Source organism: Gadus morhua, chromosome 18, assembly GCF_902167405.1.
Source record: "Gadus morhua chromosome 18, gadMor3.0, whole genome shotgun sequence".
Taxonomy (NCBI): Eukaryota; Metazoa; Chordata; class Actinopteri; order Gadiformes; family Gadidae; genus Gadus; species Gadus morhua.
Window position 1 is genome coordinate 9,185,788 of NC_044065.1, and position 11,113 is coordinate 9,196,900.

The window sequence follows — 11,113 nt, forward strand, 5'->3', positions numbered from 1 at the left end:
ATGGTCCAAAGAAATGCTCTGTCAAAAGTACAATATAAGTAGAATTTTATTATTCATGTTATTGTTACCTGAAGGACAAACAGTGAGCCGAATATAAGTCAACAAAGGAAACGTTTTTTTAGAAAAATAGATATTTCACTGGAGGTTAAGCGCCATTTGCTGATCGATTAATAGCAAAGAAACATCCATCAAACATTTTCCTCAACACAGTCTGACTGTGGCGTTCACCCAGCCGAGCCGAAAAGCTGGGTAGAGGGGCTCGGTGAAGGAGGCGTGGAAGGTGTGTAGGGGGGTCAACTCCCCCACGGAGACGCTATAAAAAGTCAACGTCCCCGCTGACCAGTCCAAATAAACCCCCACCCTGTTGGAGCAGGGAGCGACGGTCAGGGCGATGTTCACGCCGTTGTGCCAGGCGTTGTACCCGTTTTTGGTGCAGCTCATTCCCCAGGAGGAGTCGTTGCGTCCGAGGTGGCAGTCGTCCCCCTCTCCTTTCCGGTGCATCCGCCCGTAGGCCACCCCCAGCTGAACCCTCCCAGTCAGCTCGGTCTCCCAGTAGCAGCGGTGCTTTAGCCCCTCCACGCACAGCACCTGGGTCCAGAAGTCAAACCTCTCGGGGAGGTCCTCCGTGGGCTGAGTTATCCATCGCCTGGCGTGCCTGTTCCCCTCGGAAATGGTCAGGTCCCTGTGGGCGGTGTTGGGGTCCAGAGAGAGCTGTGTGGTATCTGGGGGAGGAGCAGCATTTAGATTAACCCTGGAGTCGACCGTACGGCAGTATCACATTGTTTTAGAAGATGCAGTCTTTCTCACATTTCTTTGGGTCCTCTTGGATTCTGCATTCATCACAATGATCAGCACTGCAGGATTGGAGCAGAATTTCAAAAGGCAGATTTGTTGAGTTCAATGTGATGACAACAGTTATTGAAACACAAAGACGAAAGTTGAGTAAATTATTTTGAAGGACTGATCTACTGGTTTATCGTGCCACCACCTTGGTCCGATGCTGAATGAAATGAAGATTTGCACCTGAGATTCTCCAGAGGGCAATGGGGGTCGTCCAACATGGTGTAGAGCAGCCTCAGTCCGTCGTCCCCTGGGTGGTTGTAGCTCAAGTCCAGCTCTCTCAGGAAGCACGCGTTCAGAGCTGATGCCAGAAAAGTACAGCCTTCTTCACTGATCCTACAGAGGGGCAAACTGGATCACAACAAGACGTTTGTAAGACATACCTGCTTGACACTGCTTGGCCATTTCACTGAGTTTCTAGAGCAGAGGTTCACCTGAGCAATTCCAGTGTACAGAAAGGACTCGTCAGTCCATGGGAAAGCTGCTTCACTCCTAAATCCCCCAGGCTGTTGTCAGTCAGGTCCAACGTTTTCAGTCCAGAGGATTTTGAGTTGAGAACTGTGGTCAGCGATATGCAGCTCTTTGCTGTTAAACTGCAGTTCTTTAATCTAGAAAAAACAATCAGCCATGTGAGCAAATTAGTTTTTCCTTTATACAGACAGATTAATTGTATGCCATGTCATTTGAGCTTTGGTGTCACGGTGAGTATCACTGCTGTAGTACTGAACACACGCACACAGAAACAATGATGTGCTGACCTGAGTGTTTCAAGTCTGCATTTCTGCAGCCCATCAGAGAGCTGCATTACCCCTTCATCTGTCAGCTTGTTCTCACTCAGGTCTAACTCTTTAAGATGAGATGAACTGATGCAAGAGGCCAAGTCTTTACAGCACTTTGCTGTGAGGTAACATCCTCCCAGACTGCAGGAAGGAGACAAAACCTCACTGTACAAAACTAACCAGGAAATGTTGAGTTCAAGAAGTTGGTATTAATTCAATGTTATAGCATCTGGACAATCTGGTAGTTACAGTTAAAACCTTGAAATATTACTTTGTTCTTGAAATGTAGGGTGAATACTATTTGGTCCAGTCAATTAAGGTAGGTATTAACATTACAAAAGATTGGGTACTCACTTGGCTATTTCTGACTCTTTAACCACGGGCAGTAGCCGAAAAAGTCCTTCCTCCGACCTGATGTAGCTGCCAAGCTGAAACACCGTCAACCTCTCCTCTGACGTAAGCAGTATGTAGACCAGCGTGGAACACTGAGTGGGTGACAGTTTAGCCGTTGAAAGGTTTCCAGATCGCAGGTAACTCTGAATCTCCTCTACCAGGGAGTTGTCATGTATCTCATTGAGACAATGTAACAGATTCATACATCGCTCCGAGTAATTGGAAGCCCTGATCTTCTCCTTGATGTGTTTGGCAATCTCTAATCGGACCTTGGCGTTTGATTTACTCTGGGTCAACAGACCTCTCAACAGAGTCTGGTTGGACTCCAGTGACAGACCCAAAAGAAAGCGAAGGAAGAGGTCGAAACGTCCGTCAGGGCTGTGCAAAGCCTTGTCCACTGCTGCTTTGTAGAGAATGAGTGCAGATGGATCTCTGAACGGTATGAACCTAGAACCAGATGACCTCTTCACCAACACGTTGTCTTTGTCGTTGTTGAATTTGAGGAACACGTAAAGAGCAGCGAGGAATTCTTGAATGCTGAGATGCACAAAACAAAACACCTTCTCCTGACCCAGTGTCAGTTCCTGGTTGAAGATTTGTGTGTAGATGCCCGAGAACAACGACTCCTGTGTGGTGTCGATGCGGTGAATTATCAGGTCCTTCTCGTAGAATATGAAATTGCCCTTCTCCAGCTCTTTAAAGGCCAACTGACCAAGGGAAATAAGGTTCAACCTCGTACTCTCGACGTTGGACTGTCTCCGTCCTTGCGTCATGCCCTCCTCATGCAGGGCCAGGAAGTGTATGTACATCTGCGTCAGCGTCTTTGGCGTCTGCTGCTGACTCTGTCTTGTGGTTTTGGTAAATTCCTTCTCAAGGACTGTTGCGATCAGCCAGCAGAAGACGGGTATGTGGCACATGATGTGGAGGCTCCTGGTGGACTTCACGTGGGAGAGTATCTGTTCGGCCAGTCGTTGGTCACTGATTTTCCTCCTGAAGTACTCCTCCTTCTGGAGGTCACTGAAGCCCCTCACCTCGGTCACCAGGTCGATGCACTCGCCAGGGATCTGGTCTGTGGCAACCGGTCTGGAGGTCACCCAGACCAGGGCGAAGGGGAGCAGGGTGCCCCTAATGATATTAGTCAGCAGCACTTGTATTGTGGTTTGCTGCGACACTTCGTTCACTAACTCACATTTGAAGTCGAGGGAGAGGCGGCTCTCGTCGAGACCGTCCAGTATGAGCAGCACTTTCAACGTGTCCAACCTCTGGACCTCTTTCACTTGAGGATAAAACGTAAGCAAAAGCTCTGATAGACTTGTAGGCTTATGTATGAGATTAAGGTCTCGAAATGAAAGTGGAAATACAAAATCCAGGTTGTGATTGTGTTTATCCTCTGCCCAGTCTAAAGCAAACTTACTGGTGGATACTGTTTTTCCAATGCCAGCCACACCCATGGTGAGGACAGTCCTCACGGGGTGTTCCTGTTTGTCCGAAAGACAGAAGATATCGTTGCATCTGATGGTTTCCTCCTGGGTTTCTGTGATCTGGGACACCCTCTCAATCTGTCTTACCTCATGCTCTTGATTGACAGCCCTAACTCCTCCCACCACCACGTAAAGTTCTGTGTACTTCTTATCGAGAGAAATCTTGTTTCCTTGTGTCAGAAGCCCCTCGCGCATATGGCTGAATTTACTCTTAAGCGCAGACTTCAATGCCTGTTGACATTTTAAAATCGGATCTCCTAGGAAAAGGCACAAGGAAATATAATTGTTAGTTTGACATTGCTTTACTTTGTCTGTCTGTCTGCCCCTTTTCTTTGTTTTGAATGTCTCAAAGGTCATGTTGTCTCACGTAATTCGACGATTCATCCTTGAAAGAATAAACAGAAGCTAAGCTCAACTACGTGACTTTACTGCAATGTTCAAGGCTTAAAACTGGATGAAACCAATGCTTCAAATGCTTCTCTGCTTTTCACCACTTACCATTGCTTTCAGTTGGAGGAGCAGTTCCCACTGTGATAGGATCAGCCAATGGTTTCACTGGTAGACCGGATCCTTTCCGTTAAAGATTTAGTACAGGAATGGAAAGAAAGCTCTTGCATAAGAAGCTGGGATTACAGGATAAATGTTGTACAGATCACATGGCTGATTTGTAGCTAAAATAAGTACCTTGATTGTTGGAATTCACATTTGTGTTTAGGTTGACTGAACCACCTATTTGACAATTGGTGAAGGTAAGAGCCACGATGGTGCTTTCATTCTGGGCTGTACAGTTGAGATGCACTGGTTGGACGGCTGCTGGATTACTGTCCACTATTGATGGGGAAAGAGGTGTTATTTATCTGCTTTGGTCCTTGGTGGTGTGATTCATATCAAAACAGCAAGCAGTAATAGTAGCATTATTCATAAATCATCATAATTAGGAATGATTAAAAATAACCCGAACCCTAATAATGATTAAAACCCCTCACCCGCATTATCAATCTTTGGAGCATTCTCCTCGACCTCCATTCATTCCTCTGTGTGGTAATAATAAGTAATATTGCGAACAGAAACTGCAAGTGCTGCACTGATATATGACTGCAAAGACACTGCAAGTGAGATTTGTGACAGCTTTATTCAACTTCCTCCCGAAAGCAAGGGGAAACTGACGCACAAGAAAACGTGTGGTTTTGATTTCCCCGCTGTATGTGTTATATAGCCTTATAGTTAAATGACTGCATCACATGTTCAGTCCATCACGTACAGTGCATGCACTGCTAACCCACCCCGACGTTAACAATAAACCCCTTACCTAAAAAATAATTATGTTAACATACATTTTTATATTTTATTATAAAATAAATTGTTTTTATCAGTGTAATTCTTTGGGTGAAATGAACAGTTAAAATGTGTCCCTGTTTGATATCCTTTATTCTCGATGGTTATCAAAAAGAAATATGCACATTTAGGTAAAAAGAAGAATATAAAATGAAATGTTGCATTCACTCACCGGTAATTGCTAGGCAAATAGGTGATAAAGGGTCAGTCAAAGTCAACTTGAAAGTGATATTCCCAGAGTAGGTGACTCAATAATAGTTGATGGATGGTATGTGTGCGTGAAAGAATGTAAATAAATGGGATTCCTTGCTTCCGCAATACTAAGTATTGGCAGGTTGACAAAATAGATAGGCTACCATCCTACAGAGGTCGCTATAGGGCATACGAAAATAGTCAATTTACATGAACTCTTCTTTTTTTTTTTCGGCATCGCTCATTAAAAAAAAGGAAAAGTTGTGCTTGTCTGTAATTATGAAACATTTGGTTGGTATACAATTTATAAATTCAAAAAGAAAGTCATGTAAAAATATATCTTTTGCTCCCTAGTAGGCCTAAAAGAGTAAAATGGAAAATACCATCATCTTTGTGGCTAATTTGCCTGAAAAGCAATACCTGGGTAGAGCTTCTGAGTCGCAGTGGCCTTATACATGTGGCCTTGTGGAATCCTAAAGAGGCTGTACCCTTTTCAAAGTCCACCTGTATGACAACCCTTCCTTGCCTCTTCTTGAGTATGACATTGTCACCGATCCTGCCTCCAGTATGCTCTCGTTGTGGATCCATTTGGTGTGCAGCCCCACCTTCACACTCCCAGGAGTCTTTGCTGTAGTCCTCAGAGTACAGGACCATGGTAAGCCAGGGCAGCGTTCTGGATGGTTGGGAAGCTGCGGATGTGCATCTGTAACCTTCACTCTGGTGAAGGACCTCGGACAAACAGCCAAGGTGATGCATTGACGGGGAACAAGATCACAGGTTCTGTAGGTCGATCACATGACATCCTTAGTGTTTAAAGGAAAACTAGCCAAAGAACAAGGATTCGGAAAGGATCATACTGGTTTTGCAGTCCAAATCCTACTGTACTCAACTGTACTGTCCTTCAGCTTCATGCTCCGCAAGATTCTGACTTCAAGGTTTCCACAGTGTTATGACACATTTATAAGTGTGTGTGTTTTGTGAAAGGATCAGGGAGCAAATGCTGGAGGACAATAGTGTATAATTAAAAAAAATAATAATTATTAATAGCTATTCTAAATACAGAGCTATTTACCTCTCCGTCGGATACTCAAAGTCCTGCAGTGACAAAGTGGAAAAATGAGTTTCATTCTTTGTGCTAATCAGTTTAAAAATTTGTTAAAAACATAACTTGCTGAGAGCACCTCTATACCTTATTTAACTTTTTGCCAGGCTACTGTCTTTTCCTCTCCTCTTTAGGGCTTCCCATCTCCACCCCTCCTCTCACTGAAAGGAACTCTCACTCTCACTCTTCTCAAACTCCTGCTTTACCTTCCTCTCCGTGCCCAGTGACTGATGTTCCAAGTGGGGAAAGTTAAGCAGATGGTTTCGAGCCCCACAATGTCCGGTCTGCCTTGGCTGTTCTTTGAAGTCCCCAGCTAGTTGCTTTGGATACAAGTGTTGATATCCCTTAAGCTTTATATTCCTCCTGGGTCAAAATATTGTGTGTACCAACCTTTATGTACTATATTGATGACCAAAGAATTGCTTTATGTTGTCACAGTCTTACTGATTTACTCTGACAGGTTTCTGTTTGCAATAAAGATCCACACAAACTCTTAAAAGCATGAAACCTGGGGTGGTTATATGGGGTAAGACTTTAAAACAATCTGCAGGGTTCTGTTCAGTTCAGTTCTGTCTCCCTGAAACACGTTAAATATCTTTAATGGAGGACTGAAAGTCTCAGCTATCACGTTCTTAAAACACATGCCTTGTTTGCGCTACTTGGATAAGCGACACTCAAGGGAGACTGGTCACTCAAGGGAGATGTGAGTACGTTCTTCAGTAAATACCAAATCAACTCCACCGTGTTCACTCACTTTATTTGATAAATTGCTTACAACATTGGAAACGTTATAGTTTTTTTTATACAAGCATCCCTGGAAAAAGCCTTCTTACAAGACTGCTGATTTTCTGGTCTGTTTGCAAAGAAACCCGAAAGCAGCAGCAACAAATGCATTAGTTGATACAATAATTGTCTAAAGATACTCTAGCAGGCTTGGGTTACATCAAGTGTGACAGTCGTAGGAAAATGTTTTACAAGCCAGCACACGATTGACTGGACTGAATTTGCATTGCACTCACTGGTGGCGTAGCAGACCGTCTGCTCTTTTCTATCTATTGTTACAAGAATGAGACATGTAGGCCTAGATGAAGGCTGACATCAGGGGAAGGGAGCACAGCAAGGCAAGTCATACTGGAACAGAATTGACTTCTAGTAAATCATGAATTGTGTGGACATTCGGAATAGAAATCAAACCAGTAGAACAAAAAAAAATTGTTTGCATTAAATCGTAAATATAATTTACAATCATAAGTTGAACAGAATAATGCAATAAATGCGGAATATCATTGTTGTGGCTATGTTAAGAGGCGGGAGGTGGGATTCTATGGTTTGAGCTCCATTGGAACCCTGCAGAACAGTGAAGAGGGCTATTCACTGGCCTACTGTGTTTCATGGATTGTTGGTTATTTAAGTGTAGTGTTCATGTATTTTTTGACACTACAGGTCCCCTTTGCTGAATGTTGCACAGTACAGACACAATTATGATTGCACCGTTGAATCCTGGCTGATTAAATAAGTCGTCAACCAATTGGCATCCAAGGTCAACTCGCCGTATCCTCAATTATTTCCGCAAATGGGCGGCACCCAAGGAATATCCTCGAAGGCTTTTTTAAATTTGGCACGTTGGCACACACTTTTTCGGATGGTGTTTTGGCCACTTCGCAGTAAGTTTCGATAAAGTTCATCGACATCCAGTTAGGCTACAGCAAATACTCTATCAGCATTTGGCTATCTGCATATGTCATGTCTACTGCTGTTTGGCAATCGACAATGAATAGGCCTACCATGTGCATTATGGATCAGCGGATCGGGGAGTGACCTGACCACACAGCGTACATCCATGATAGTAAGCTACCGAATACTATAGACACCTAAATTCGCGAATTATTATCTCGAATGACCATATGATAGAATATAAAAGATTAGGCTATATATTATCCTTATTATTGTTATGATTATAATTATTATTTTTATTATTATTTGTATAATGTTATTCTCTGCTTCTTTCCTTGGTGACCGCAGTAACATGCAGTTATGCAAAGTGAACAGGTGGTGGAAGCACAGTCCTTGCATTTTTTATATTCTACAGTAATCAATTAATACAATACTTAATAATATAATGTAATAAATATTCACATCTTATGTTTCACATTTGAACACAATGCATTTCTAAATAACCACATTTACTTATTTTTGTTATTAAAGTCAAATATTTACATTAAAACTCCCCATGAAGAGCCTCAGAATACAAGGTAATAAAGACAAAAGTATGGATTTATGGTTACATTGCGAGAATCTCTTTTTTTCAGGGGGAATTAAGACATGACGTGCTTTTATAGAATTGGCAATGTTAGACAACCTAGGGCAAAAGCTCAATAAATGAATCAATACAAATATGAACTTGGAGTACAGCAGAATAAAGATGTGTGACTGTGCACACAAAAAAGATCATACTAAAATGTACCAAGACACATTCAAATGTTTCCCGAACACAAAAGCGAACACTACTTGGTTTTGAGCCACTCCATCAGTGGAGTCGGGGCTAAACCCCATGCTCAAGGGTACAACAATTAGCTGATGAGGAACCCCAAGAAATCTGGGTTTCTTCCGTAACTTTCTTGCCTACTTTCCTGATACCCATTATGTTTTCCAAAGCAGCATGTTTCCTTAGTTAGAAAAGAAAGGTAGCATTATGACTCAGCTGTTGGCCGAGCCCACCCTATTAGCCGTAATGATGTAACAGATGGCTTGTGCACTCACACCAAACCTCAAGATGGAGGATGGTTTTCATTTAAATGTATTGCACAACTGAAGGGCAGAGCATATAGTTCAAAATCGACGCCTATGTAACTATGGACATTTAATAGAAAGCAGTTACTACGACAAGACAAGGTTTCATTTCATGTTTTTCATTTAAATGCATTGCACAACTGAAGGGCTGTATGTATAGGCCTACTTCATCAATGACACAGATGGAACATGTGATACTAGAATTCAGTTATTACGATAGAATATCCCAACGCCGGCGACAGCACTGCTGTCTTCAATCAAACAAACTAAGCAACCGAACAGTCCCTAAAGACACATCCTTCTCAGTTTTTTGTTAGTAAGTGAACCATATATTTTTTTTTATGGCTGTTCATGGGACGAGGAGATGAAACAGAAAGGCCACGTGACGCTAATCCAAGCTATAACCTTTTACACCTGAGGAAATACAGGATTTTGAGCAAAAAATATGGAATCCATGGCTCTTGTCCACTTGCTCTTGGCATGTTAAAGAGAGTCGTCTCTCTTTTACACAGAAAACATTGCATACAGTCATGGTCAACTAGGAGTCAGGGACTTATAGCCACATTGGTACTGACACAGTACAACCTAAGGCAAGACATTTTTATGTGACGCATATCCAAACACACACGCACAAACACACACACACGCGCGCACTATGAAATGGCAGTGAACTAATGTGATACATAATTAATATAAGGTGACTAAGATGGTATGAGATCTGACAAGAGTATTACTGTTAAAAGAGCCACACTTGTGTACACGTGCACAAACACACACACACACACACACACACACACACACACACACACGCACACACACACACACCACACATTCTCTCTTTCTCTGAGCACTAATCCTGTCTGAAAGCATTCCACTTTCTCTGGATTCTGCCTCCCTTCCTCTTCTTTCCTCCTCCGTTACTGTGTCTCCAGTCAAGTCGATAAGGCACAGTGTGTGGCCAGGGTGAGATACCAAAGGCTGCAGAGTTCATGATTATATAACTAGTGTGGAGGCTGAGGAGGAGGAGGAGGAAGAGGAGGAGGAGGAGGAGGAGGAGATGTGCCAGGGTTAGCATGTAAGAACGACAGGGCAAGCGCTAGCCTGCATTCTGATGCTCGCTCGCCTGCTAATACATACACGGTGTTGCAGGAAACACATGCACACAGAGCATGTTAACGCATAGGTTGTTAACGCTCACACCCTATGCCTCACTTCCTATCGCCTCAGAACTTGCAGATGCGGCTTTGCACTGTTGCTATTTTCCCTACGTTCCGACATTCAGATCCTATGCCCCAAACCCTGCATTTGGATACTGGCGCAAGATCCTTTTACGACGTCTCTCGCTCTCTCTCTCTCTCTCTTTCACTCTCTCTCTATCTTGACATGACCATGCTCTGTCCCATTTTTCCTTCTCTGTGACAGAGTGCTGAACAGGCAATTACACACACACACACACACACACACACACACACACACACACACACACACACACACACACACACACACACACACACACACACACATTCAACCTGTAACTCTACTGCTTAATGGGCTGTTCCTCCCCCCACATGCCTGTCTTCTGTTGGCCTATGACTGATACCACATTAAACATTTAGCAAAGCACTCTGGCTCTCTCTGTGACATCATCTTTTAGCGCCGCCAGGGTTCAGACTTTACACTGTGGAAAACAGGTGGAAATCTGATATAGTAGTCACCTTATACTCCTCCTAACCTCCTCCCCTCTGTCTTTCATACACGCATGCATACCAATGCCCAAAGAGCAGGTCAGAATTGCCCCACTGCATTGATTGTGACTGATCCCTTGGCTGTGTGCGTGAATACACATATGTGCATCCATGTGTGTGCATAATGTAAATCGTATGTTAATCGTACATGCATATGCGATTGGTGTCTTACTTGTGTTGCAGGGCCAACAACGTGATGTTTTTGTCAGTAGTAGTAGCAGCCTACTTTGTTGTCTTACATTGTGTGCAATAAGCTACACTGTGAACAATATAGAATGTGTGAACAATGGTGCACAATTCGACAGAAGCCAAGCTGTATATGTTTTTTTTTTAATCTACCCTCAAAACAATATTTGCCTCAGACTTAGACACCGCATACCAAATTCTCCATGAATTCATTGAACTAGAGGTTTTAGTCTTTGCTCTGACACGGCATGAGTGTGTTCTCGCGAGGTT

General features: G+C 43.2%; 1 protein-coding gene across 3 annotated transcripts; it reads right to left on the reverse strand.

Moving 5' to 3' along the window:
• Positions 1-28: 28 nt before the first annotated feature.
• Positions 29-5,140, reverse strand: LOC115530643 (NACHT, LRR and PYD domains-containing protein 3). Of its 3 annotated transcripts, none has more exons than XM_030339309.1 (9): positions 5,001-5,140; positions 4,178-4,321; positions 3,992-4,063; positions 1,974-3,750; positions 1,599-1,760; positions 1,275-1,448; positions 1,024-1,191; positions 808-854; positions 29-722 (listed from the first exon to the last, which is right to left on the reverse strand). In XM_030339309.1, the coding sequence occupies exons 4-9, from the start codon at positions 3,686-3,688 to the stop codon at positions 202-204; spliced, it is 2,787 nt and encodes a 928-aa protein (XP_030195169.1). In that variant the 5' UTR covers positions 3,689-3,750; positions 3,992-4,063; positions 4,178-4,321; positions 5,001-5,140; the 3' UTR covers positions 29-201. The 3 variants fall into 3 exon arrangements, with proteins under 3 accessions (XP_030195169.1, XP_030195167.1, XP_030195168.1); XM_030339307.1 differs by lacking the exon at positions 5,001-5,140 and adding an exon at positions 4,480-4,614; XM_030339308.1 differs by lacking the exons at positions 1,599-1,760; positions 5,001-5,140 and adding an exon at positions 4,480-4,614.
• Between the last annotated feature and the right edge of the window lie 5,973 nt (positions 5,141-11,113).